Source organism: Alternaria arborescens, assembly GCF_004154835.1.
Source record: "Alternaria arborescens strain FERA 675 chromosome Unknown contig_15, whole genome shotgun sequence".
NCBI lineage: Eukaryota > Fungi > Ascomycota > Dothideomycetes > Pleosporales > Pleosporaceae > Alternaria > Alternaria arborescens.
In genome coordinates this window covers 64014-91892 of record NW_021167870.1, presented here as the reverse complement: position 1 = coordinate 91892, position 27879 = coordinate 64014, and the positions used below count along the sequence as shown (strand labels likewise).

General features: G+C 51.5%; 10 protein-coding genes across 10 annotated transcripts; 4 read left to right on the top strand and 6 right to left on the bottom strand.

Moving 5' to 3' along the window:
* Window positions 1-518: 518 nt before the first annotated feature.
* On the top strand, window positions 519-3892 carry AA0111_g6822 (hypothetical protein; the record flags this gene model as incomplete). Its single annotated transcript, XM_028653087.1, has 2 exons — window positions 519-712; window positions 811-3892. The coding sequence occupies 2 exons, from the start codon at window positions 519-521 to the stop codon at window positions 3890-3892; spliced, it is 3276 nt and encodes a 1091-aa protein (XP_028505290.1).
* A 771-nt stretch (window positions 3893-4663) lies between these two features.
* Window positions 4664-5685, top strand: AA0111_g6821 (hypothetical protein; the record flags this gene model as incomplete). Its single annotated transcript, XM_028653086.1, has 4 exons — window positions 4664-4703; window positions 4835-5301; window positions 5355-5483; window positions 5560-5685. The coding sequence occupies 4 exons, from the start codon at window positions 4664-4666 to the stop codon at window positions 5683-5685; spliced, it is 762 nt and encodes a 253-aa protein (XP_028505293.1).
* Window positions 5686-5850: 165 nt separating this feature from the next.
* On the bottom strand, window positions 5851-7575 carry AA0111_g6820 (Threonine dehydratase; the record flags this gene model as incomplete). The annotated part of the gene is made up of 1 exon (XM_028653085.1): window positions 5851-7575. The coding sequence occupies one exon, from the start codon at window positions 7573-7575 to the stop codon at window positions 5851-5853; it is 1725 nt and encodes a 574-aa protein (XP_028505292.1).
* A 3228-nt stretch (window positions 7576-10803) lies between these two features.
* Window positions 10804-11331, bottom strand: AA0111_g6819 (hypothetical protein; the record flags this gene model as incomplete). The annotated part of the gene is made up of 1 exon (XM_028653083.1): window positions 10804-11331. The coding sequence occupies one exon, from the start codon at window positions 11329-11331 to the stop codon at window positions 10804-10806; it is 528 nt and encodes a 175-aa protein (XP_028505464.1).
* A 628-nt stretch (window positions 11332-11959) lies between these two features.
* Window positions 11960-12721, bottom strand: AA0111_g6818 (hypothetical protein; the record flags this gene model as incomplete). The annotated part of the gene is made up of 2 exons (XM_028653082.1): window positions 11960-12340; window positions 12392-12721. 2 exons carry the CDS (start codon window positions 12719-12721, stop codon window positions 11960-11962), a joined length of 711 nt encoding a protein of 236 aa, XP_028505465.1.
* A 1741-nt stretch (window positions 12722-14462) lies between these two features.
* On the bottom strand, window positions 14463-15143 carry AA0111_g6817 (hypothetical protein; the record flags this gene model as incomplete). The annotated part of the gene is made up of 1 exon (XM_028653081.1): window positions 14463-15143. The coding sequence occupies one exon, from the start codon at window positions 15141-15143 to the stop codon at window positions 14463-14465; it is 681 nt and encodes a 226-aa protein (XP_028505460.1).
* A 1247-nt stretch (window positions 15144-16390) lies between these two features.
* AA0111_g6816 (Sodium/potassium-transporting ATPase subunit) lies at window positions 16391-20038 on the top strand (the record flags this gene model as incomplete). Its single annotated transcript, XM_028653080.1, has 8 exons — window positions 16391-16589; window positions 16654-16737; window positions 16790-17329; window positions 17377-17647; window positions 17728-17810; window positions 17872-19307; window positions 19359-19687; window positions 19738-20038. The coding sequence occupies 8 exons, from the start codon at window positions 16391-16393 to the stop codon at window positions 20036-20038; spliced, it is 3243 nt and encodes a 1080-aa protein (XP_028505461.1).
* Window positions 20039-22014: 1976 nt separating this feature from the next.
* AA0111_g6815 (hypothetical protein) lies at window positions 22015-23323 on the top strand (the record flags this gene model as incomplete). Its single annotated transcript, XM_028653079.1, has 5 exons — window positions 22015-22306; window positions 22370-22392; window positions 22452-22960; window positions 23042-23220; window positions 23280-23323. The coding sequence occupies 5 exons, from the start codon at window positions 22015-22017 to the stop codon at window positions 23321-23323; spliced, it is 1047 nt and encodes a 348-aa protein (XP_028505462.1).
* Window positions 23324-23934: 611 nt separating this feature from the next.
* Window positions 23935-24742, bottom strand: AA0111_g6814 (hypothetical protein; the record flags this gene model as incomplete). The annotated part of the gene is made up of 3 exons (XM_028653078.1): window positions 23935-24292; window positions 24346-24652; window positions 24703-24742. The coding sequence occupies 3 exons, from the start codon at window positions 24740-24742 to the stop codon at window positions 23935-23937; spliced, it is 705 nt and encodes a 234-aa protein (XP_028505463.1).
* Window positions 24743-25962: 1220 nt separating this feature from the next.
* Window positions 25963-27515, bottom strand: AA0111_g6813 (Kynurenine 3-monooxygenase; the record flags this gene model as incomplete). The annotated part of the gene is made up of 3 exons (XM_028653077.1): window positions 25963-27090; window positions 27139-27353; window positions 27410-27515. The coding sequence occupies 3 exons, from the start codon at window positions 27513-27515 to the stop codon at window positions 25963-25965; spliced, it is 1449 nt and encodes a 482-aa protein (XP_028505456.1).
* Window positions 27516-27879: the final 364 nt, after the last annotated feature.

Below are 27879 nucleotides of genomic sequence, written 5' to 3'. Positions count from 1 at the left end.
GCCCCTCAGTACCGACCAGGCCAGCGACACAGCTAACTGCACTTACGACGCCCTGCATTTCATATCTCAACACTTGGAAGCTTAGATAAAGCTCCAAGTTGACTCACGACTGCGCGCTGTACCCAGACTGACTTGCATTACGCGCTGAGGAGCCTCCTACATAGCGTGCCGCGTGAAGCTCCAGCCCCGCGGCTCTAACGATAGCCACCACGAGCGCCTCCCGATCATACCGAGCGAAGACCAGATAGGCCCCGATAACGCGCCGCCGAGTCAGGAACAAGGCACCAGCCAGTACTCTGTATAAGCGTCTTGCTGTGCAAGCACGGGACTGCAACCTTCACGCGCCTTGGTCACGAAGGCGCATGACGCAACGCCGTGTCTAGCATCCATCCGAACTCACTCGCCGCGCTCATCCGTCGCTACCCCCACAACCTACCTCCAGGCCACGACACACAGCAACTCTCCACGACTGAGCTGGCGCTCCAACAGACACCTCCACACGCTTATCCACAGGTTATATGAGCTCATCGCCCGACAACGCCGCCGAGTATACGACGCCTGTCTCCAACCTCACCTACCTGCACAAGCAACAGCGCAAAGGCACAAAGGTACAGGACACGCCACAAGCGCGCGGCCGCAACACGTCGAGATATGAGTTGGGAAGAAGAAATAGGGCGGCCGACAAGGTTACGCGCATCTATCCCAGAGAGATGTAGGTGTCCCTGCCATGTGCACGTCAGGGGTGACGCTCAGGTAGAAAGAGCGACCGAGTGACTCTTGTTTGTCCTCCAACATAACTGACTGCCCCAGAACCAGGTCGCCTTCCTCAGCAAAGCGTCTGTCCTCCACGTCTCCACCCTCAAACTACAATGCCACCACGTCTCCATTACTATCGGCTATCGGTGCCACGCGAACCACGGCCGCACAATACACCAACGAGTGGGCCAAGTCGGTGCCCTTCTTTCCCAACTCGGGCTCGCCAGGAAACGGTGGTATAGCCATAGCCAGTTCACCGCCTACCTTTCACAACTCGCCAGGTGCACGAGACGGACTGTATGCACAACAGGCCATGTCCAACTCCCCTCCAGGTGCAAGGCCTCTGAGTCATCCCAGTCAATACACAAACTTTGGCGACCGTCTGCAGAACTCGCCCGGCAGAGATCGCAGGGCATCCATGTATTCGCAACACGGCGCTCGTCCGCCGTCGCAACACTTCGTGCCAAACCCGCCCCTGCCACATCAACCTCAAGCACACTACTATGGCTTGCCAAACATTGACTTCGGCCTCAACAATGGCCCAACCGATGGTATCCAGCCGGGCGAAGGAGGCTACTTCTGTGGCTTCGACACTCTATCCATGGCAGGAGACGAAGCAGCTCGGTCATCCGAGAATGTGCTGCTCGTTGGATCTCAAGGAGGGCTCGACGTTTTCCGTGTCGAGAAGAGCAAGATGGATATCGTGGGCCGTCTAGAAGGCCTCAGGGGTGGTGTCATAGGTGCCAAGATCTTGCCATGGACATCGCGGCGAGACCCTCTAGCTGCTTCCCGTCCACTGGTCGCACTCATTCTTCACGGCCCGGTCGTCAAGGACAGTAGAAGCTCTAGTGGAAGCGGGGCATCCTCCGTGGTCGACGACTCAGCCTCTGAATCGCCTAGTAGGCCATCCTCGAGACATGGCAATCGGGATGGCCAGATCAGTGGCTACCAGACGACCGTTGAAATTTACTCACTGAAAGAGAAGCGGAGGCTAGCTGTCCTGTACCGAACTCCTTTGATCCCTCTCACGAGTCCAATTGACAGCCCGCTCTTCCAACCTCCACCTCCAATAGGCGACTTTGTCATCGAGGCGAAGGGCAAGTTTGTTGTCGTTGCATCTGGCGCAAGTGGCGAAGTCTTCGTGTTCGCACCTTACCTGGGAAATCACCCAGAGTACGGCGAGCAGTTCCGCTGCATTGGCAAACTGTGGACTTCGGTTCAGAATCGCGAACGAGCTGTTCACTCAAACGGTTCGAGTGCCGTCGATGGAAGTCATGACGAGATCCCTCCTGAGAAATATGGCTTGCCCGTATTTTCTCTCTCTGATCGCTGGCTCGCAGTCACTCCACCAGCTTCGAGTGCGCTCTACCCTGTCAATGGTGTCGCGCTGACCTCACCGTACTATGAGCGTGCTCCAGGTCTTGCACACCATAGCGTACCACCTCAGCCGTCGCCCAACTGTGCTGTCGATATGCCCAACGAAGCAGGCTTGCTCGATAGAATTACACGGGAAGGGACACAAGTTGCAATCAAGGGCGCGCGCTGGGCTACCGAGAAGGGAGTGCAAGCCTTCAAGAGCTACATGAACAGAGGTCAACAAGGAAATAACGTGCCATATGGTCAAGATCCTATGCAGCACTACTTCCCACCGACTCATGGCCACAGCCAGACTCAGCCAAGACAAGAAGCAACCGTCATCTCCGTTTACGACTTGCAGAGACTGGTGGATGCGGAAGAAACGAGGAACAAGAACGCTCTCCATCCCGTTGCTACTATACCAGCAGCTCTCGGCTGTAGCTTCATGTCATTCGCCCCCAGTGGTCTGATGCTCATGACTGTAAGCAAGAAGGGCGATTACCAGGATGTTTGGGATTTGAAGCGGATGAATTTCCGACGAGTCCGTAAGACTCTTCGAGAGCAACCATCCGGCCCTTATGTTCGACAAGTCGCTCGATTTACCAGAATGACTGTTGCCAATGTCATTGATGTTGTTTGGTCTGCTCCTCGAGTCGATAAACTAGCAGTCATCACCGATAAAGGAACAGTACACATGTTTCCTATGCCTGCGTCGGCCTTCCAATGGCCGCCAGCTCGACGAATTCGTCCTGCGGCACCCTCTGCCCCACCAAAGGAGGCCACGGCTTCCACGGGTTCAACCGGCATGGTCAACTCAGCAATGCAGGCCGTCAATAGCGCTAAGCCTTGGTTTGATGCCGTCCGCGCGAAGAACAGCGCTGCGGGGTCTCGATTCAGTCTAAGTGGTCTAGGTGTAACACCTGCTGCTGGCGCAAAGTCCGGTAAAGCCGTTGCTGCTGGTGTAGGCAAGTCAATCAACAACATACGTCACGCGGGCGACAACAAGATGACGCTGCCATCGTCACCTAGCGGCGTCAAGCCATACAGCGTACGCTGGCTTTCTGGCAGAGGCCGCGGCTCAATCGCATTGGTGTCAGGTGGCGTACTTCAGATCTGGCGAGTGCAGATGCGAGCTGCGACAGGCAAGGGGAAGTCATCCAATACTGCGTCGATAACCAAGAAGAAGACAGTTGAATTTGGACTCGCCCCTATCTTGGACTCCGCACTACCGCTTTCTATCACCGAGCAACTATTCCCACAGCCCGGTGATGCGGAGCCAACACAGGACTGCTATGGCGACTGGCTTCCTCGGTCTTTGCCTTCTCGCAAGCCCGTCACGTCATCTCTCGCACCACTCAGTTTCTCTGAGATTGAAACGAATCCTCCTTACCAGCCTTTCTATACAGATAAACGCGTCGCACGTTTTGTCTATTCAAGACAGCCCCTCGAGATTCACGAGGAGAGCAGTGAGTACCAGCCCTCGTTGCCAGGACTAATCTCCGACCTCCACCACGAAGACGACTCCCCCTGGCTCTTTGGCGAGAGTATTGAGGCGACCCGGCTTTCTACGCCCATTACCCAAGCATACGATTCTGGAGAGGACGATATTGCCGGTATTGCTCCCAAGTTCGAGAACAAGCTTGTCCTTCAGGACGGTGAAGAAGAGGTGGAACAGGTTGTCGTCACTACGCGAAGAAGACGTATCAAGAAGGAGGGTGATGAGGAGAACTTTTTCGAGGACGATTGCGAAGTATTGGATTTTGCAGAAGATAGGGTGTGACCGTGCATGATCGCGGCTGCTCATATTCTGTCCGACCAACTCTACACTCGCTATCACTATTGCATCAGGTGGGCGTTGGTGAGGCGCCGGCGTTTTCTATTTTCTTGTTGGGTAAGGATGGAGCTTGCATTATAGGATACCACGCAGCCGATAGCGGCTCTCGAATTGCAACATCACCGCACAATTTAGATAGTCAATAGACAAATGAGAGAAACAATCAAGCTTCATCATGCACGTTGGATGTCAAAGGACCCTGCCTTTCCAGTCTAACCCTCCTTCGTATTCTCAAGAATTCCGTGGCTTCCGTCTAACCCCATGGCTGTGAGCCTGAGTCCGTTATCCCCGCCGACCGACTAAGACCATCGAGTTAGGACGATCAACAGTGCGTTACTGACATGCTGTTCAGACGGTTTGAGAGATACTCATTGGTCCAGGCGTGCTTCTGTCGTCTGGGCTTTTGCACTACATGGTACGTCTCGAAGCAGCAAAGATGGGCCCATACTACATCGCAGTATGCGAATGGCGTGTTGCACTTCCGAAGACGCGGCCGTATGCAGGTAAAAGTGGGCACAGTGCCGTATAGACTGAGGAACGCGGTAAGTAGCCGAGGAAGTAGACTGATAGTAAGAATGAGGTTGAGAAGCGGGAGAGGGACGAGAGGAGATATAAAGAGGCTAGACTTTGTCGATTCGAAGTAGACACAGGTTTGGCTGCAGCAAGAAACATCATATCCCCTTGTTAAGAGCATGCTTGAACGGACAAAGAAACGACATGGCTTCTGAAGAACAGACCATCGTTCTCATCACCGGCGGTAAACTACCCCCTTTCCTCAGTTCTTGCCTTTTTCTTCATGCAACTTGCCACTCTTCTTCTCCTTTCATATTTACTCTCTCTTCTGTGATTGAAGCTCTTAGACCTTGTTCGCTAACACTGCGGGTACAGCAAACGGAGGGATCGGATTCGAGCTCGCCGCCCAACTCTTGCGCGATAACAAGTACTATATCCTGCTCGGTAGCCGTTCCATTGAAAAAGGCGAAGCCGCTGTGAAGCTTTTACAGGAAAGAGAGCTGCCTGGCAAGGCCGAGTTGTTGCAGATAGACGTCAATGACGAGAACAGCATCAGTGATGCTGGGAAGATGGTAGAAGAGAAACACGGTCGCCTTGATGCCTTGATCAACAACGCCGCAATAACTGGTGAACCACCCACTTCAGCTTCTCTGTCCACACGTATGGCAGCCGCCTTCCTGACCAATGTGACTGGTCCCGTCATCATCGTCGAGACTTTCGCGACGTTGCTCGAGAGGAGCGAAAAGATGGGTAGGACGCCACGAATTATCAACGTGACAAGTGGAGCTGGCAGTATTTGGTTAAGAGTTGACAGGACCAATCCGCATCAGGAGATGAAAGTCGTATGACTCTCACGTATCCCGAGTGGCCATGTTCGTGCTAATGAGGTGAACAGGTGCCATACCGCACTTCCAAAGCGGCTTTGAACATGCTTACTGCGTGTCAAGACTATGAGTATGGGCCCAAGGGATGGAAGGTGTTTTGTTTCTGCCCTGGATTCACCGAGAGTAATTTAGGACCAATGGTATGTTGCATCTCATCTGCATCTGGCTTTGCAGTCGTCTTTGGTCCGGTCAGACGGGGACTAATTCCCGGAGTAGAATAAAGTAGAGCATGAGGCGAAGCCTACGAGGGAGGGTGCGAAGCCCATGATTGCTATCCTGGAGGCGAGAAGGGATGAGGAGCATGGGGGCTACTTGAAGGCAGAGGGGTGCTGGCCTTGGTAGGTAGTGCTTGTGGGACTGTGAGCATGGGCTCTGGAATCTACATGCTGCTTGGAAGTGAGTGAGCAATTATAACAATCGAAAGGGGTATCTGCATTGTTCCTTCATATCTTCGTTCCCGATCTTATCTTGACATGATCTCTTCTCTTCTTCTTAGGTTCGCCCATCTCACTGCCTCAAGAACATCTTGTAGCTTGGGCTGTCGGTCACTTCCTTGTACGGGTATCCGATGTCCTTCAAGAAACTTGCCAGCTTGCTACTGTCCTCCTCCTTACATTGGATACCGGCCAGGATCTTCGCAACGTCTCCCCCGTAGTTCCTGTAGTGGAAAAGACTGATGTTCATGCCTGGCTGCAATGTGTTCAAGAACTTGTACAGAGCGCCTCCCCGCTCAGGGAACTCGAACATGAAAAGATGCTCGTCAGCGGCGTTACTGCGACCTCCAACAAGGTAGCGGATATGCGATTTTGCGAGCTCGTCTTGAGACAGATCTTCAGCAGTCATGCCCTCAGCGCCGAGACGGTTGAGGAGGTCGGGTAGGTCGCGGGTCCGTGTTGCAGCCTTTAACTCAACGCCGACCAGTATTTGGGCGGAGTTGGGGCCTGAGTAGCGGTAACTGAACTCTGTGATGGCCATGGGATGGATGAGCGAAATGAGCTTAGCAAAGGCACCGGGTTGTTCGGGGATGGTGACGGAAAGGATGGCTTCTTTGTTTTCACCGATGGCGGCACGCTCGGCAACAAAGCGGAGGCGGTCGAAGTTCATGTTTGCGCCACTAGCAATGGCAACCAGACCGCGATTGCGATCCGGTGATGGGTTGCGGTTCACCCATTTCTTCAGGCCTGCGAGGGCGAGTGCGCCTGCAGGCTCAACGATGGAGCGTGTGTCTTCGAACATGTCTTTGATGGCGGCGCATGTCTCGTCTGTTGTAACCTGAACTACTTCATCGACGACCTCTTGACATATCCTGAAAGTTTCCTCTCCGACTGTCTTGACGGCGGCTCCATCAGCGAACAGTCCCACGTCCTTCAAGAAGACGCGCTTTCCGGCTTTCAGCGACTCGACCATGGCGTTTGCGTCGTATTGCTCCACTCCTATGATCTTGACGTGTGGTGCTATCCGCTTGATGTATACACCTGTGCCTGCGATGAGTCCTCCACCACCGACACAGCAGAAAACGGCCTTCAGATCTTGCAGGTTGGTCTGTCGCAGCAACTCCATGCCAACAGTACCCTGGCCTGCAATGACATAGGGATCGTCGAATGGCGGTATAGGTATAAGGCCGTGCAACTTCTCTAACCTTGCAGCCTCTGCCTTTGCAGCGTCAAAATCAGCGCCGTGTAGTATCACTGAACCTCCTAGCCGTGAGACGTTCTTGTGTTTAATATCGGGAGTGCCAGAAGGCATGACAATAGTCGCGGGAATCTTCAGCTTGCGCGCAGAATATGCGACACCTTGTGCATGGTTTCCGGCGCTGCATGCAACGACTCCTTTCCACCTGTCCTTGGGGTCCAGATGTGCCATTTTGTTGTATGCGCCGCGTAGCTTGAAGCTGAAGACGGGCTGTAAGTCCTCGCGCTTGAGTAGAACATTGCATTCTAGTCTGTTGCTGAGATTGGTCGCATGAGTGAGGGGCGTTTCCTGGACGACTTCGTAGACGCGCGAAGTGAGGATGAGGCGGAGGTAATCGGGATAGCCATTGGGCAGAAGGAACGCGTCGGGTATGGCATGGTTGGTTCGTGAAGTGTTGGATTCGGAAGGCGGACTGGGGTTTGCGCTGTACTCGGTGAGGGCGAGGCCTGTCTTTGGCGTGCGAGGCGAGGCAAGGCCATTGGTGCCATTGGTACCATTTTCAGGCGTCGTCGGCCGTGAATAGTCGGGTACGGTCGCCATTGTGATGTTGCAAAGAATATGATGATTGTTGAGTCGCAATTTTTGGGAAAGTTAGATCGGTGACTCTGCCGGCCTGTATCGGAGGCCGGGGTCTGTCTAGCGTGCAGTGGGGAGCTTCCAAAATCCGGTGGGGTAGCTTCCCAACCTCCTGACATCATCCCATCTCGCGTGGGACAGTTTACCTCCGACGTGTACCACGTAAAACATATCTCTCTGAATCTCTTCATGTCACTGTCGCGAACTCTTCCTGTGGCCAGTTTCCTGCTCTGTAGTCTACATTCAGCCGTTCTTCCTGATTACTATGAATGCCTTCGATGCCTCCTGAGGATATTCGCGATATTTTCGTCTTGTTCCAGCAACCGAAAGTCATGAAATGACCTTCTAGCTTATCTGCCTACCGTATTCATGGAGATCTGTACATCCTTCGTATCCTCTGTGCTGCCTTCCAGGCCACCAGTGTTACGCTGGCTGGCGATGTCTTCCTTGTGGGAGGCTGGAGCAGGTCGCTTGTCTGAGTAGTCCCGAACAGCTAAACTGCAACATCCCAGGACCATTTTCTATATACGGGTGTGTTGGGTGCTTATATGATCATTTCTGAGGCAAGAAGTGCAGAGCATCGCGGAAGACTCTATACAAGCGCTTGGCTAAACTCCCTTGATCGTCCTTTGAGCTTCCGACTAATAACATCAGGATTTGGACTGAGGTGATTTAGATGTGGTGGTAGGTTCGTGACAGTTGATTGCGGTGGCGATTGATTGTCAGTCCGAAGAAGGCTGAAGCTTCGGTGGTGCCTCGATTTGAAGTTCACTTTCCATCACGACGAACAGCCGCTCACTTCTCTCTGTACCCAACTCAACCTTTCTGAGCCTGGTTGCTTTTCCTGCGCCCCACGAGACCACTGTATAAGTTGCTGACAAGAACGGGTTCTTGAGCAACCTCACAGCAAGCTCGCCTACGTTCTCCCGTCCTTCCTAGCCTCTCGTGTCACTGGTACAGTCTTGCGAGCCTAGCCCCGAGTAGCAAGCAGACTCGACCTCACCCTCGAACCCTTCGCCCGATCCTCCGTTGAAGACGAGCATGGCCAAAGACAGCAATGTAGAGACATCTCTTGGGATGCTTTTGTGATCAACAGCAGGCGTTCTATCGCAGCGGGGGCATGGCGGTCCTCGCAAAACCTCACCAAAGCAACCCGGTTCTGTGGCACTAGGGTCGGACGCCCTTTCTTCACAGATCTGCCCCGCGCTTGCCCCCTCGATCATGCTATAGGGCAATCCCCTGCCACTGTTGTAATAGAACGGGGCTGTGCGTGAGACAGAAAATACTTCAGGTATACGCCTCTACACCCTGAGTAAGGGCGAACTCGCTGATTAGACGACCACCTCGGGCCAAACCTGAGGTTATTGTATGATAGGATGACCTCTTCCTTGTCGCACGTCAGTCTCGACTCGAATCCAAATCCTCGTCGTCACCGATACGTCCGCTGAGTAATCCAATAGACCTGGCGCTTTATGACCCTAATCTCCTCGGAGTCAATACAGCCAATTGCTAGAAACCCAGGTACCTGGCCATGGCCACCAGACCATGCACGTATCCTGATAGATCTCTCTGTGACAGAGGCGAAGCCGACAACCGTACTATTTTCGAGAGTTACGACTACAGCTCATCGTTGTTGGTATCAACATATGTTTCGATACAGTAAGAGGATGATAAGATGTCCGAGATTGAGACCACGGAGTACAGTTTCGCGGATGGTTACAAGCTTGAGTCCGGTTCTTCATCTGCTGGGCCGATGGCGACTCTGATACCGGAAACTGTTCTGAGAAATTGTCTAGGATCATACCACCCAATCACGACAGGCTTCACGCAGGTCCATAACTTGAAAAATGTTCTTCAAGAATTGGTCAGCCATGAACCAGTAATGTGTCTGGCCATAGGCAACGGAACGGTACTTTGGAAGTAAAACCTCGCAGCAAAAATGCTTAGAACCATTGACACAACGCTGCGATCCAACGCCATAAGTACCGAGCCATCGAACAGGCATATGTGCTTGAAGATCCTGCAGACGAGCTCTGTCGGGAGATCCGATATACCCCTCGCAGCCTTTCCCAGAGATATGCAGCCGTTTGAAACATACGCCAGTGCATCGTGGTATAGCGGCTGGTGCTGCACCCAGTGCTTCATTGAGATCAGACTCTCCTCGTAGGGTGCAAAAATGCGACCATATCAGTCCAAAGCGAGGTCTCGTCTAGGCCAAGGCCACCCAGGGACGCTACCTTGGACATCACCATACTCAGAAATGAGACCGTCGTATCCGCTTCTTGACTTACTACCTCCAAGGATGGGATTGTGCGATCCAAGTATGCCCTGGATACATGTCCATTTTCCACTGTGGAAGGGCAAGGGCTCTTCGCATTCGTACATCATCCTAGAAGAGGAAAGACATTACTCCAGAGATGTCAGGAGTATAGAAAGCTTGAACTGTTGAGAGAAGACTTTGGGTTCGGTGTCTTCGCTGATAGCGTCATCCCACGTCTTCTAAAGTTGGGTACCTGAAGTCGACGTCTCCCTTACAAACCAGGATACCTCTTCGGTACCCATGGTTGCCATTCGCAAACTTGCGAAGTGAGAATATATCTCCAGGACCGTGTATGCGTCCTTCTCTGTCATTTTACAGGTGCGGAAGGCGACATCCAGCTCCTTATCTTTCCCTAGCAATGCGAAGTATGTCATAACATCCTCCCCATCTCTCCCAACGCGCTCGTCTACTGGGGTTTTTGTTGGAGATACTCGCAGGCGGTCGCCATATCCGGCTCGCACGAGATGAGGTAGTGCTTCATGCTCTGGGAACGCAGGCGATGTTGTACTTTCCTATCGGTCCAAACGGAGGGATAGAAGACGGACGTGGAAGCTACATCTGTTCGTGATCTTGTGGTTTCCTCAGAAGTCACTCTACGATAAAGCATTGGTCACTCCTCGTGGCTGAGAGACGCCAGAGATTCGTTGCCGGCTTGAGTGTGTAAAGAGCCTTGTAAGATGCTCGTCGTAGCAATTGGTTTGTCCGCCGGCTGCATACGTTGTCTTGCTGCGGAGGCGGCTGTCCGCAAGCATCCACGGGATCAAGCGATGATCGGAAATTGGTGCGTAGCCAGTTTCAGCTCTCGTGGGAGAGGGCAAGCATGTTGGTATTTGCGGATCCGCCTCCTAGCTGAGGGGTTGCTTGGAGGGCTTCTATCGCCTCAAGGGCCCATGGATGTCGGTCTTATTCCAAACAAAGCGGTACGTGTAGGGAACCCTGGTGTAGTATTCAGCTTGAATGCGTCCACCACGCTGGGCAAGCTTTGGCTCGATCTGGCAAGGTAGAAACCAAAAAATCTTTCCCGGATCTGTCCAATCGTATGAAACATGCTCAAATATGATGGGACTCTTTAAAAAGGCGTCAAGCATGCAGCGAGCGAAGAGTTTGTTGACAAGCCGGATCTTCAGGACCTCCTGGATCTTTGTTGCGTCGATTGTAGTGGCCACTGGCTGATAACCATACTTGCGTTCGTCGTCTGCACACCAGTATAGTTCAGCAGCGTAAGAACAAAGGTCTGTCAAGAAGCCTGGATCCTTTGGAAAAAACGTCTCACAGCAGAGAAGCACACCTCCGATATAGTTGTTGTAGTGGCACTTCATGATGCGTGTGACCACCTCCTCTGGCAGGCGCGAGAAAGAATCTTGCGAAGACGCAGCTATGCTTATGGTTTCAGTCGACATATCGATGAAGCGTCGCGGTATGGATGGTTCGAATTGCCGAGCGAGATCACAATGCCTCAGGCGACTCTTGTCTGGTCGTGGTGGTTTGAGCGGGGAGCTGACAAAACGTCAGCGGGATCGGTCTGAATATGAAGGTAGACCTTCAGGGGATATACAGCTTTGCGAGCTTCTGTCTCTGGTTGTGAGGGCGCCAGTGCGGTCTGGCGTGCGAGAAAAGTGTAAGACGAACACACTTAACGAACATCAACATCACGCCGGATTGTGAGGCCTAAGCGTTAGCCATGATTATGCCAACTTCCTAAAATGCGCTAAGAACTTCTTGTATGTCTGAAGGATATTCTACGAATTGTCAGCAACATTTTGGGCCGATGGACTGAGCTGCCACTGTCCATGCTTGAAGTGTCGAAGCAGAAGCATACGCCAGAGGTCAACATTTCAAAACAACTATGGGATATGCACAATGGTAAGGCAGACTTTACGTAGAGGAATATGTCTTCATTTATGCTTGGTCTATCTGATATCAAGCGGCCAGATCCTCCATCGACAAGCTGTCTTCCATCATCGGTTTAGCGAGCACGCACACCAACTGGATAGCCTCTTCGGTCCAAGGACCACGTGCTGCACCTCGTCAAAACCACTCCATCTCCTCCTGGGTCGTCGGCACCATCGTCAGTGTACCGCTCGCGAATTGTCCTGTCCCCCAGAAGAAAGTGGACGCTGGTTGGCCCAGATGAACTGGTGACCAAAGCGAGAACATTTCTCCAGAGTCCTCCTCACGGACGACACCGGTAGGTACCTCTCGATCCAGAACGTAGTCCGCTTTGGCAAGCCTGTTTCTGAATGTCGTAGGGTCGCCGCCTACAGCTTCCACCATCTGATTCAGGTGCGCCCTAGCTGCCAGCGTGCCCCGAGCTTGCTGTTTGAGGACTGCCCAGCGAAGAGTACCGTTCGGTTGTTTCATATAAACTCGTTCGCCGTCCACGAGGTTGCTCTTCGACTCTTGACTACACTACAACTCGTTAGTATACAATCGGGTAAATGAGAAGGAGAGTGTACATACCCCATGTTCCCTTCCATACGACCAGTACGTATTGGTCGCGTTGACCACGCAGGCACGGCCACGATCCCACGCACCAGGATGAGGCGGAGATGGCGGAGGCGGGGGAGGAGGGGACGGCTCGGGAGGAGACGCCGTGGTTTCATGCCGACGACGAGGACTTGAAGACTCCGTGAATCTGGAGGCAATTGACGAGGCAGAGGGGTCAAGGCCATTCGGGTCTTGGGCCATGATTTCGTCAACGACTCTGTTCGTATACGCAAGCATGTCCTCCGGGAGGTTGTTGAACATCGCTACGATAGACTCAAATGATGGTGGGTTATTTGACTGCATACTGATGGTTATACGGCTTTGGCTTGCTGAAGGGAGAGGAAGTGAGACAGAGTTGTTGTGTCCTTTGACCTTCCTGCCAAGACTGTGAGTGGGCTAGCGGCCCTCGCGAACGGTCACCCAGGCGATACTCGAAGAGGATTAAGGGAGTGGTGGTGAGAGGGGATGAATTTCGAAAATCTACAAACCAAAGGAAGCGCAGAGGCAATATCACGTCGGTTTCGAAGTTTTCGAAGAATGTACTCTCCAGGGAGAGATCGACAGTGACATCTTGGAACATATGGCATTACAATGGAGGTTTCTATCTAACAAGTGGGATTTGATTACGGAGCTTTTAGCACTTGAAGGTATCCTAGAGAAAGGGGAGACAACATCTAACCGTGGCCGATGTATAATCGTCTTCCATCATCGGCACCTTCACATCCTTAGTTCTGCTCTATGGTATGTTTCAACGCCTCTTGTCCACCTATGTTACGTCCTCAGGTCAAAGCAGTTGTGTCCGGAGAACACTCCTGATACGATTGGCAGTAGCAAATTTGCTACTAACCTCATTTCCAGAATCCCAGAACTCATGGCCTGAGAAAACGTCGACTCGTACTTCGCGGTAAGCTCGTAGTTGCCTCGTCCTTGCCTCTTCAGCTTGGGTTTGTATTATGTGGAAACAGCCTTCCCTCCTCGACTAGCATATGTCGAAGTATCTCGATGCGTATTTCCGTGGGCAAACCGAGGAATCTGAGACGTACAGTTTGTGGCTAGAGCGTTGGTAGGAGGGCGTCCATGGCGGCGACGTTGGTATGTTCGAGCTGGGCGGCAGCTACTGCAGACAAAGAGGGAGAATAGGGCAGCTGTGATCAGTCAGAGCATAACTGGAACTATGATATGTGTTGTATACATACCATGGGTGGAGTTGGAACGATGAAGGGATTGCTGCTCGTAGACAACACCCATCAGCTACGGCGGCTCGTGAGGCTGAGATACTTTGGATCGTGCGCTCCAAAGAGTCAGGGTTTACGAGTATTGGAGAGGATGGTAGACAAGTTGGGGTTGCGAGGGCGGAAGAGTTCAAATTAGTGTGCTTATCGTAGACGCGCGCTTTCATTGTGCGGTGATCGCGCATCATACACACCAAGACATCTCCTCTCTGGGACAAAACCTTGCAACCAGGTGAACAGAAGACAAACTGCCATATCTGGTTGTAGCGAATGTATAAAGATGAACTGTTTATTTGGATATATTTGGTCTCACTGGAGCGCCTAAGTGCCGCTGTCAAACGTAAACTACTATTCGAACCGACAGCATGTATATCGATCTACAAGTCAGGCGTGTGGACCACTTGATAAACGCCTCCCTCTACGTAACGGAATGACCCAAGAATGTTGGCACGTCAAGGCACAAAATCTGCATGTAGCTTTCGATACCACGAGTGTAGCACGATGATGAGTAAGAGGTATCATAAAATACACATGACGCTATTACGATGATCAAACTTACCAGTCTATATCGCTATGTTCAACCAGAATCGCGACATTTACTCGGGCGATACTAAGTCTCGATTTGGAGTCGCTGAGTGCGAAAGTCTCGGCAAGGCAGGCATCAGTCCGATGCTCCGTATCGATACTGTCTAGAACCTATCAAAGGGGGAGTCTGATGGATGTCCGGTTCGAAGGGCAGTCGAACGTTGTTCGTGCTCCTTACGATCTGGTGCTTCGTACACTTGGTAAATCTTATCTAAAACGAAAATACATCATGGAGTCTTTAAGCTGACGTCACCTAACTCTGCATTCATTTCGGCTAAGGCGCTCTCTATCTCGCCAGAATGGCTCATTGCCCATGCAACGAACACTAGTCCGATCGCGCAGATAACAAATGCTTGGGTCGCGATGAGGGTGATCTTCCCTTTGAAGGTTCGAACATTAGGTTGGGTCAAAACACCGAGAACGTCATCTACCAGCGCGACATAGGCCGTGCGAAAGAGCGTTCGATCCACCATGACGACGAGTCTTTGCAGGACAGGTGTATCGAACGCCAGACAGAGTGCGACCATTCTGCTACCGACAATCCACGTCAAGGCAACCAGAAAATTTGATCGCCGCTGTTTCGTGCCAACAGCACGTTCGCCGATGACTTGGTCGGCGCCGTAACTCAATAGTACATCCATCAAGAAGCGTGTAACGTTGTACGGCGCATCGAACAGCCGACCGTATGTTGCGATTACACCTGCGCGGTAGAAGTCGTTTTTACGCGTGAAGCGGATTGATTGCTCAGGAGTAGGTTCGGGTTGGTTTGTGGGGTAGAATAAGGATGCTGCGAGATATGTGGGTATCCCAAAAGAAGCCGTGATTGGTAGTATGTTCGTGCCAGTTGGAAGGCCAAGGGCTTGGTGGATGGCTGGCGACAAGGATAGAGCAAAGATGCTGGCGATCATGGGGGCGTACAGATGGACATATCGGCGCCATGCCGAGATGGCGGGCTGTACCTCTCATTCGGGGAGAGAGGGCACATCCGAAGGGCTCTGCGATTGTCCATTCGCGTGGTGGATGTCCATTGCGAGAGGAATGTCGCACGTGGTGGTAAGCTTCGCGTGCTCCAGGCCGCCTCTTGGCTTGGGGAGCTTCGTTGCGCACAGACAACCTTGGAAAAGACCCCCCTTTGTATGAACAGGCTTCCTCTCTTACCACCCACAACTCTGCCTAAAGCACAACCGTTCAATGGCCTTCATGGCTTTGTACATATCCTTGCCACGCTTCCTGCCTGTGTAAACAGTGATCTATGTGCACGCACTGTGATTTTCGAGGGCCCGAAACTCAGCATTGAGCCACACATGATGGCATGAACGAATGCGAAAACGAATTGCATCCTCCCCCACGTTGTCGCTAAGTCCACTTGAAGCACGCATGTAATGCTCGTCTACGCAACCTCTGACACGATGTGGCTGTTAGGCCATGAACGTGCCGGTGGGACTTGAAGGCCCACAAACCCGGGTTGCTTCAACAGGCAGTCGCTCACCACCGCAAAGCATCAATAAAGCGCCAAGAGAGCCATGCTCCTTTCTTTTGAAACGAGATGACTACATTCAAAGGGAAGTGAGGTCGAAAATCGCGCATGGTCATAGGCTGAAGCGGCGGAAGCCTGCTTTCGTGCATCGTAGCGTGGCTGTGTACGTGTTCGAAAATCGCTCACGGCTAACCATCAACGGTCCCGAACAACACCATCGCCAATGGATTATCATGCTCACGTGGGAAAAGGTCCGGCGGGATACCTCTGGCGGTCGCGATTTACCTGTTGCGGGGCCCTGGTCCTGTCTTGGTTTGTATGAGGTATTTGTGCGTCGAATCGCTTCAACTCAACTATGACAAAGAGGTGAAAGATCCTGTACCACATTCTTGGTGCAATTTCATGTAGCTCAGCTTTTCAAGGATTTTTTACGTCCTAGAAACGCCTCTCAGAGCGAAGGAGCACGTGTTTGACGCGTTGCCAGAGCTGCCAGAGCCATGCTGGTTTTCATAACGGCAAATGGTCTTTCCACTTGTCACAGTATAAGTCGCGCTTCATGCATCCATGAGTCTTGTGCTGCCTGTCTTCTCGCTTTCTAGCTCGTTTCTCCCTCTTTTTCGCACATCTCTTTGTAGTGCTCCATCCAGTGTCTAGCCCACTACACCGACAGGACCGTACATGGATCAAGAAGAAGAGAAGGTCGCACCTCGCGTCCGATTTGGAGAGCTTCGCCTTCCTGACGAAGAAGATGGGTATGCGACGCACGAGCGCCGCCATGAGCGTAATCTGTCGCGACGGTCAAGTGTGGGCAGTCTCTCCATCCGCAGTGCTGGAGGAGCTCGCACTGTTCAGCCCGAGACTGCACTGCCTATCACTTGTGAGCAATGCTTCTATGTGGACCACGTGTGAGATATATGCTGACCTCCTCGATTGATATTCAGACCGTACGCTTTCCATCGAGATCGATGAGGGTCAACACAAGAAGCAGATCGAGGTGAAGAAAGCCAAAGAGAAGGCTGCTGTTGGTAAGTTTGCTCAAGTATACCAGCACTATTAGTACTGAGTATTGTGTTCTAGACCTAGCAGATCTTGAATGGCATACACTCGCCGTCCACGAGCTGTGCCGCCGCCTCTCTGTTGATATCGAGCAGGGACTTTCCGAAGATCAAGCAAAGCGTCGCCTCAGCGAACATGGTCAGAACAAAATGACACCTCCACCCTCGGGCCTGCTCTGGAAGATCATAGGCTACTTTTTCGGTGGCTTTGGTAGCATCCTCGTCGTTGCCGGTATACTCGTATTCATCGCCTGGAGGCCTCTTGGTCATCCACCAGCTGTTGCCAACTTGGCGCTTGCATGTGTATTGATCGCTGTCTGGCTTATACAAGCAGCTTTCAATGCATGGCAAGACTGGTCGACAAGTAGAGTGATGGCATCTATCGGAACAATGCTGCCCGATCAATGCATCGTTGTGCGTAACGGATCGCATGCTAGCATCTCAGCACTGGACCTGGTGCCTGGCGATATTATCGTCATCAAGCAGGGCAACAAGCTGCCCGCCGATGTTCGTTTCGTTGACATCTCCAGCGATGCCATGTTCGATCGCGCAATCCTTACTGGTCAGTGTTATGTCTGCAACCTAGGTACGAGGACTAACATACGATAGGGGAATCTGAGCCTGTCGTAGCTACCATCGAATCAACTGAAGACAACTATCTCGAGACCAATAATATCGGTTTACAAGGAACACACTGCATATCAGGCTCCTGCTTGGGTGTGTGCGTTGCTACTGGTGACAACACCATCTTCGGTCGCATCGCAAAGCTTACCTCGGATCCAAAGACTGGCATGACACCGCTCCAGAAGGAGATCCTGCGTTTCGTGCTCATCATCTCACTCTTCATCACCACTGTCGTGATTCTCATTGTGGTTCTCTGGTATGTCTGTGGTTGGTCTCGAGCGACATGTCTATGCTTAGCCCTCTACGAATTGAAGGATTTGTACTCACACATTTCAGGGCAGCATGGCTGAGAAAATCTCATCCCACTTGGATCGACGTGCCTCTTCTCATCGTTAGTTGTGTTTCTTGCGCTGTTGCATGTAAGACACTGCCAATCCGTACATCCATCACAAGAGTGCTGACTTTACTGTTTTCTTCTAGTCATGCCAGAAGGCTTACCGATTGCGCTTACGACGAGCTTGACGATTGTTGCAAACATTATGCGCAAAAACAAGATCCTTTGCAAGTCGCTCAAGACTGTCGAAACACTGGGATCCGTTTCAGTGATCTGTTCTGACAAGACCGGAACATTGACCAAGAATAAGATGGTGGTCACGGACATCTACGCAGCGGGAGAAGAATACACTACGGATGCCGCGCGTGACATGATGGCGGTGTTTCGGTCTGAGAAGAACCTCACTGTTCTCTCTAAACCTAAGCAAAACATCATGGACCACGTCCGTATCCTCGGTGGCCTTTGCAACTCTGGCGAATTTGACGCCGCTACGTCACATTTGCCTATTGCTGAGCGCAAGATCAACGGCGATGCCACAGACCAAGCCATACTTCGACTTTCTGAGGGCCTCGGATCAGTGGCTGAGTTGCGTCGCGACTGGAAAAAGGTCTTCGAGATTGCATTCAACAGCAAGAACAAGTTCATGGTACGGATCATGACACCTACCAATCAGACGTCGACGAGCAACAACGCCACTCTCATGGTCAAGGGAGCTCCTGATATCCTCCTACCCCGATGCGACCTTCTCCTGAACGACAAAGGCGAAGAAGTGGAGCTTACTGAAGCCCAACGCTTTCGTATCGAGACCGTCAAAGACAGTTGGTCCCGCCAGGGCAAGCGTGTCATACTTCTCGCTCGCAAGCCGACCATTGTGCCATTTTCCAGCCATCCTGAGAAAGAAGTAATGGTCGCTGCCCGAGAGGGTCTTACGTTTGTTGGCATCGTTGGTATCGTTGATCCGCCCCGCGACGAGATCCCAGAGGTAGTGCGTGTTCTTCGAGGAGCTTCTATCCGTATCTTCATGGTGACCGGTGATTTCAAGCTCACTGCTCAGGCGATCGCTGAGGAGTGCGGCATCATTTCGAATTCCGCATTGGTAGATGACATCAGCGCTCTTGGTCGAGATGGGAAGATCGGCACTACGAAGCAGTCGATCGTCTTGAGTGGACCAGAACTCATTACCCTAAACGAGGCGCAATGGGATCAGCTTTGCCAGTATCACGAGATCGTTTTCGCCAGGACGACGCCCGAACAGAAGCTCCGTATCGTCAAGGAATTCCAGGCACGTGATAACATTGTCGGTATGACAGGTGATGGTGTCAACGATGCTCCATCGCTCAAAGCTGCTGACATTGGTATCGCCATGGGCAGTGGTTCAGATATCGCTATTGAAGCTGCTGATATGGTTCTTCTCGACTCGTTCGCCGCCATCATTCAGGCTGTCCAATACGGTCGGCTCGTCTACGATAATCTCAAAAAGACAATAGTTTACTTGCTTCCCGCAGGTAGCTTCAGTGAGCTGTGGCCGGTCGTTACCAATGTCGCGTTCGGTATCCCGCAGATCCTGTCGTCTTTCCTCATGGTAACTACGTCTAGGTTTGATGCTCAATGCTTATTAGCTAACGTTATCCAGATCATAATCTGCTGTCTCACCGACTGTGCCGCCGCTATCACTCTTGCCTACGAAAAGCCGGAGGCTGATGTAATGCTTCGCCCTCCCCGCAACCCCAAGAAGGACCGACTTGTGAACGCTCGACTTATTTTCCATGCCTACTTTGTCGTCGGTCTGCTGGAGTGCTTTCTGGCCTTCACTATGAGCTTCTGGTACATGGAGCGTAAGGGAGTTCCGTTCACGGCAATGTGGTTGAAGTTCGGTGTGTACGACGAGCAATACGATCCGGACTATGTCACGGAGGTCGCAAATCAGGCCTCGAGTGTCTACTTCGTCACACTGGTAATCATGTAAGTCTGAACGAGCAGTGATGCAAAGAACCAGCTGACATTGACGACAGGCAAATATTTAACCTACTTGCTACTCGTACCCGTAGGCTCAGCATCTTCCAGCAGCCACCGATCTTCAACAAAGCGACTCAGAACTGGTCACTTTTCCCTGCCATGATCTTCGCGATCGTTGTTGTCTTCATCTTCTGCTACATTCCATCTCTCCAGGACACTATCGACACGAGGACGATATCCGTCGAGCACTGGTTCCTTCCGGCTGCTTTTGGTATGGGATGGCTCACCATAGATGAGGCAAGAAAGTATTGTGTGCGCCGATGGCCGAACGGGTTGCTTGCCAAGATTGCTTGGTGATACTCTTTGGCTCTATCTAAGGATGCGAATTGCTTGGTCCACTCGGCATCGTGTCGTCGCGGAGATTGGCTTGTCGGGCAGTCAAGATGGTTAGCAATTCTGGATAGAATCATGTTCACATACGCCACTTCTTGAGATTTGGTACGCGTGTATACATCCTTGAGATAAACATAGCCAAACTTCTTCTTTGTATTCATCAGCAATTTGGTAAAGAACTGTGCCTCCTCCCACATACTCAATCGTCCCACAATGCAGTATGCTACTTCTCACTTCAGCCGCAATATCTGGAGATGCGCAACCCCTGCCCTCGGCAATTTTCCATGCGATACCCCACACGAACTACCTTGCACAACGAGGAGTCGCGTGGCGGAAGTGCCGGCCAGTGAGCATAAGGGGCCTTCATCAGCTGGTGCCAATCTAAACACTTTGTAATATCTCGGCTGCCGCAAAGGACAACTCAGGATGCAGGCTTGACCACATTGGCCGCGGCTAAAGGCGGCCGTACCCCAATCGGCTTCCTGCGTGAGGAACAATAGATGAGCTTGGTGACGGGAAGGAGGCAAAGCTAGGTGTCTGCGGATGATTTTCCATGCAGTGAGGAAAGCGTCACTACATGGGTGTTAGCGCCTGCTCCGGAGTGAAAAGCCAAGCGAAGACGCCCCGCAGACTTCGTCAAACCTTGCTCCGACTTCATCGTTCCACATGCCCGCGACGACGAATCACTAGAACCTCCGGCCGCCTTATGAGTTTCGAAACATGCGCCTAGTTCCAACGCACGATGTTATAACGGTCTATGTATGCTCGTCATTACATGGTTTGTCCTCGCCATCTACTGGCGCACAGCAGTGCTTCAGCGAAATCGAAAGCTCGTCAGTGTTTTGAATTTACCGCCACATATAGCCCCGATATCTGGACATCGGAGCATGCTTGGCGTCTCTGTTTCCCAACACTCTGTTCCCACTCATCTTCACCGCCTGATGACATCAAACTGACACTAAAGTCAGCAAGGATGTCCGAAAGTGCCACACGCAAGACGTAATATCGCCAACGTGGGAGCCCAACAATTCTTGTATGTCATTCAGCCTCAAAAATACATCCATAACTTCCCATTCGAATGAACTGGAAGATCCAAAGCATCCAAGCATGTAGGCCACATCGGCGGCATGTTCAAGTGGTGGATGACCCGCGTTAATTTGGATTGTGATGCTGATCCTCACCCCACGCTTGATCACTCTCAAGATGTGACGCTTCACACGCTGTAGGTGGATGTGACTGGCGAAGCTCTACTCGTTGGATACTTGCACAAAGTCGACAATAGTCACGCTGGCGACCTATTGCACTTCAGACGTCTCTTGACTTTCTTCAGCACCTTTTGAAGCACTCCAGCAGACAAGCTATCGATCATCCAGTCTTCGCAGACTCTAGTCTTCAAGGGGGGCTCGGCGTTCATTACACCGACTCCTATCTGTTGATTAGATAGAAGCCAAGTGCCTTGGAAAATACAGCGTAAGAGCGCTTTGCCTCCGATGCCACGGGCGTAATATCATGGGCGGCAAATCTAAAGCTTGCATCCGGGCATCCGGGCTCGTCAGTGGTCAAATCATCAGTATGATTTGGCAGCGAGCCTGACAAGCTGCAACGACCTTCCCCGTGCACACTCCAGAATTTGTTGTTCTTTGGTTCATCTTACGAAGTGGGCGAACAATATGCGTTGCATGCTTCTCCAGCCCAATCATCATACCATCTTATATTAAACCCATAATTTGCAGAACTGATCGATCAGGATTCCCCCCGTGGTCCGGCAGTTGTCCTCGTGGACGACCCAATTCGGCGATTACTTTTGTTTTCTCATTATAAGAGAAGTTAATACAGGACACGGCTGTGAACTCTGCGTCTCTTCACTCATCATCGTTCATTTCGTCGAGTATCACTTACACCTTCACGAGTCGAAAACTACGTTACAATCGCTAGTCACAATGCAGTGGGCTACCTTACTCGCTGCAGCAACGGCCCTCGCCGGGAACGTTGCTGCACAAAATATGTTGCGATTTGCTTGCTCACAGCTTGTCGTCGAACGAACAGATCCTCTTGTCAACCCCGGCGTGAAGTACACACCTCATCTTCATCAGATCGTCGGAGGTGACTCTTTCAACATCACCATGGACCCCGCAAACGACCCCGCGCAGCTTTCGAAGTGCACTTCCTGCAGCTTCGTCCAGGATAAATCGAACTACTGGACTGCTGTAATGTTTTTCAAGGCAAAGAACGGTAAGTTGTGAAGGCACGAAACGTATGTGAGACATACACTGACTTTGTACCTTCGTCTCTTAGGCACATACATTCGCGTGCCTCAGGTACGTAACACCATAGCAGTGAAGAAAACGATAGGGCACGCTGCTAACACACGGCTCAGATCGGAAATGGTGGACCACAAGGAAAGCTCATCAACGACGGCGGTCTTGATGTCTACTATATCCCCAGCGGCAAAACCACAGCTTTCAAGAAGGGTTTCCGCATGCTTGCAGGCTCAGCTACCAACACCGACAACAGCAAAGTCAAGCTTTCCAACATCTGCCATCGCTGCTGGACTTCCCCCTCTGAGAGTACCTTCGTCGGTGGCGCACCTTGCTCAGGGAGTGACACCGTCGCCATCCCCAAGGACCCTAAGTGCAAGCTTATCCGCCAGACCATCATCTTCCCTACTTGCTGGGACGGCAAGAACCTCGACTCACCAGACCATCAAAGTCACGTTGCTTACGGCCAAGGCTCAGGTGCTAATGGAGGTGGTGCCTGCCCATCCACTCACCCCGTCAAGCTTCCTCAGATCATGTACGAACTGATGTGGGACGTCAACAAGTTTGCCGACAAGAGCTTGTGGCCCACTGATGGTTCAGATCCTTTCGTTTACAGCATGAACATTGGGTACGTCTTCTCGCGAGGTCCACTTTCACTTGGCAGCCTTGTCTCCAGCGAGATAGAACACGGCTAACTATGAACTTCTAGCGGTGCTGCTGCACACGGCGACTACGTCTTCGGTTGGGAAGGCGACTCTCTCCAGAAAGCCATGGACAATCAATGCAACCTCAACACTGCATGTCCCAAAGCTGGTCTTACGGTCCAGCAGCCCGCTCAATACAACGCTTGCAAGAAGAAGCAACAAGCTCCTGAAGACGTTGACGGCTGTAAGTACCTCATCAATAATCTGCTTGAATGTAGCACGAAGCTAACACATGCACCACAGGGCTCAAGGAGATGCCACTCGGTGACATGGCCATCAAGGCTTAGACGCGATCGGTCCCTACAAATATCTCATGGCTGCGGCGACGCACTTACTACTAGCTTGGTCCCCCATTGCTGAGAGTTGTTGAGGTGGTGCTTTCTGCTTACCACTCGTTTGGCATTGTTCTATGTAATTCTTTAGATCACCGAGGACGATGCGAATGCACCTTGTTGTTACCAGAATTTCTACCCTTGCTATGTAATCTGCCCGTGACGCCGTTACTCCGTGACTATTAGCCATAGTCGCCTCCTATCCGCTCATCTCCACGTCTGGCCTTGTTGCGCAAGAAGTTTCTGCCTACCGTATCTGTCTAGGAGTCTTGACACTTCAAGAGCAATAGTACGAAGTCGACAGACGAAGCTCGCTCACATAGCTGGGTGGCGAAGCACCAAGAGCGTTTCTAGCAATTATGTTGAGCCATACTGAACACACCGGGGAAGCTTCTCCCCAGAGCTCTAACATGTGAAAACCAGAAGCTCATAGCGCAGCATCAAGCAACTTCCAAAAACACATGGACTTGTGTTATGTCAAATATATTCAAGGAAGACTCAAAGATATCTACAAAACCCCCATTTAGCCCCTCCCTGTCAGTCTACACCTTATACGATACGCAAATCTAGATTTTCTCTGTGATATTCCCTGTCTCTCCCGTGCTCGCAACCCCGTTCTTGCTCAACAAAGCTTGAAAATTCTGGTTTGCACCCGCGGAGAAGTCATGCGTGATGTAGTTGTACACATCATGCACCGGAATCGTTGCGCTAGTCGAAGACGGGTTCGACACTTTTCCCTGCGCGCAGGCAAAACCAAGACGTTTGCTACCGCTGGGGTCAATGCGTACAGTACCGGATGAGCCGGTGTACGTAGTGCAGCCAGTACATTTGACGGTGTATTGCCAGTGTGTGTTGTTTGACTTGTTGCCAGTGGTCAAAGGCGTGTAAGTTGCAGAGGGATATTGTTGAGGCGTGGAGTGGCCGCTTTCGTACGTGTCAGAGAGAATCGTGGCTATTTCTGGATAAAGGTGACTTACGTGGCCCATCGTGAAGATACAGTGGGTTTTTGGCCGTTAGGATATGCGACCGTGAGAGGGTTACGGATCATACTACCACCCCAAGCAAGACCGACCCAGCCGAGAGAGTTGGGCGCAACAACTTGGAGCACTACGTCGTAGGGCTGACCTGCTGGAACATTGGCAGGTTGCGCTATGCGGTAGATGATGTTGGAGCTGAGTGTTGCAGCTGCCTTGGTCTCGGAGAACGTGAATCCTGTTTCCGAGTCCACATAGCTCACAGCGCGAGGCGCTAGATGCTGTGATTCTGACGTTGGCCATGCTTGAGCTACACGTTTTCAGTTGGAACTGCACTCCGTGTAAGCCGAAGTTACTCACCAAGGCCGGCCAAAGCCGCGAGACCATAGGTGAAATACATTTCGACCGTATTGTCAATCTAGAAGATTTCGTGCTGTCTACAGATAGAGCAACCGCACAAAAAGATGAGCTTGAAGTGTTCAAAGGAGTGAAAAATATTGTGCGTGTCACAAGCAGAACCTGTAGCGACGAGATGCCTTAATAAAAACAAATCGAGACTCGCCAAGCTGCCGCGCTGGAGATCCATCCACTCGATAACCATAGCGTAAAGTACAGAGCGGCGATATACAAGCATGCGTGCAAGATAAACCAGAATAGCAACCAGCTTATCCAGGTTAAGACCTTACTGCCACGCGTGACTGACCTCACTGCGACCCGGGTATAAGGTTCTGAGGCTTCTGGAGCATGGGCCTACATCCAAAGAACAGTCTGTGATTACAAGCCCAAGCCATGCCGAACTCTCCTTGGTGAATGTGACCTTGCGAGTACGGTGAACACGCTGTTTCTGGAAGGTCGTGAGCGTCGGTACAATGTTTGTTGTGTGGGTTGTGAGAGGTTGGCGAATTTATCCGCATAGTGTGTAGAGTGTAACATAGATGGCTTTGTGTATCGAAGAAGTGGAGATGCGTTGCCACACACCCGGGAGACATCAACGCGACTATGAAGATACCAGTATTTCCGGCTTGACTTGCACCGAATGCGAAAAAAGTTGATGATAGATTGCATCGAAATGGCTGTAACGCAAATACACTGCTCATGGAAGTGCGTAAGCGAGATGATCGTGACCCTGGACCATATCGACTGCTTGTACTCCAGATGTAGTTTGTCGAAAGTTGATGCCACTGCAAGCGAGCGCCACAATATGCACTCACTCCGAATCGCTTCCCCACATTTCGCTTGTGGGGCAGTAACACATCCACGCGGAGCTCACGTGGCTTGCCGCTTGTGGCGCTGCGAAGCTTATCGTCATAGCGTTGTGGTGGAATGTGGTTTCGTATTCGACTGCAGAACCTTGATATTACTACCTTCCTTGTGTTATCTTTCCTGGGATAGCGGTTACCGGCCCGCGAATGAACTTTTGAGTAACCAACATTGAGGCCAGGAAGTAGAGTATATTCTTGATATGAAGAAAAGCTTTTGCGAATAACGGTGATATAAACCGCTCGTGTAACGACATCTATATGATAAGGTTACGTTAGCGCGAGTGAGAACCAGCGCTTTGAAGTGATATAATATTACAGGCCGCGCACAAGTCATCGCTCATGCTTTCGCCATTGCAGCTCACCTTTCTGTGAGCTTTTGCATTCTCTGTACAACTATGCAAATTGACCTCATAATTCCCATCTTCGCTTGTTGTGCACCGCCGGATCTCGCAAACCAGAATGCAGTGACGGCGACAGAAGCAAGCGCTAAGCCAACTACCCCGTGCAGTATCTTAGCTTGTCTTTGGGACGCTTGGATAACTTTGGAGTATCGCAAGTTACTAAATGTGACACGCGAATACTGAGTGGCCCAGCCAGCGCTCGGAACGTAAAGGTAGAGCTGCTCTTCCACCCACTTCCGCAATAGATATAGCGGTTTCTTGACATCACTCGCCATCTCGCGATAATTGCCCATGGCAAGATCGTTAATGGCATGTGCATCGGGAGTTCGCTCTTTAGTGTATTCTCTTAAGGCCTTGGACCGATCGTTTGGATGCTTGTCAATGAAGTCAAACAGAACGCGAACATCTTCCAGTCCAGCATTCATCCCTTGACCATAGAACGGTACCATAGCATGCGCGGCATCGCCGACAATGACGCCACAATCTTCATAGTGATATGGAGTGCATTTGATCGAGATTAAAGGCAGGTGCTGATTGGACGTGTACTGCTCGCGGAGGTCGTTTTCCGTGATCAGATCTGGTACAACGCCTGGGAACTTCTCATCAAAGTACTCGACGACTTTTCCAGATGCATCCAACTGCTCGAATCCTTCTCTAGTCAAGAACAGCGTAGACGTGAATGTCTTGTCGAGGTTCGGAAGTGCAATGAACATAGACTCATCTTGAGGCCAGATGTGGAGGTAATTGGGAGGTATACGGAAGTCGCCGTTGGGCGAGGGAGGAACGTGAAATTGGCACCAGAGTTTGTCAATGTACTCTTGCTGGAACGACATGGGAACAAACTTCATCAGGTGATACCGAACCGCGGAGTGTGCACCATCGGCACCGATCATGAGGTCGAAGTTGATCTCGAACTCGTCGCCCTGCTCTTCAGGAGACTTAGTTCGATGCTCGAACCATGCTGTCTTCTTTCGAAAGTCTGCGCCGACCAATTTGTGGTTGAACATGAGCTTTACATTCGGCATGGCCTCCAGATGGTCGAGCAATGTTTTATTCAGACCCGTTCGATCCATAGCCAGCAAGCTCTACTCGAATCAGCACAAAACCAGGTTGAACGATGGAATCATGCTTACTCTTCCTCTCGCATCATAGATCTGCGGTTGTCGAACATACTCTCCATTTTTCCTTATATGAATCATGCGACCATGCATAGGAAATGTTTCCGCCAGTACCGCATCGGCAAGGTCGGATAGTCCTGTCTCGCGAAGGGAGTGTATACCTCGCTCAGAGAGAGCAAGGTTGATGGACTTTGAGAAGTTTAGTGGTGTAGTGTTAGGGTCTCGAAGATCTAGCTAGTGTTAGGGTACTCGCTAGCACCGAGATGGTCCACAGGTCATGTCTTACCTGCTCTTAGTTCGTAGACATCTACCTCATATCCACGCACAGCCGCATAGAGCGCCGCCAGCGAGCCAACTGGCCCGGCTCCAACTACGACTACTTTCTGCGTCATGATGAGAGGCAGCGCGAGCGATGATGGATTAAAAATTGATGGATTCACTAGTTAGTGTTCTGAGGCGGGGTGGTGTGAGGTGGGGAGTAAGAGAATGGGAGAAAAAAAGAAAGGTAAAACCCCATTTTCTACAGGGACGAAAAAAGCTGAGACACGGGTGACAATTATCAAAGCATAACCAGAAAGTCAAAGAGTCAGATAGGATGGCAAAGTAGGGCTCATGAAGCACGTCAAGACCGAAAAAGGTAAGCGCGACCTACGGTTAGCCGCTACTTAGTAATCTTTGATCGGCAGCCGGCGGCCTCGACCCCTGCAACGATTTCCGACTCGACGATGCGGCGTACGAGCGAGAGTAGCAATCCAC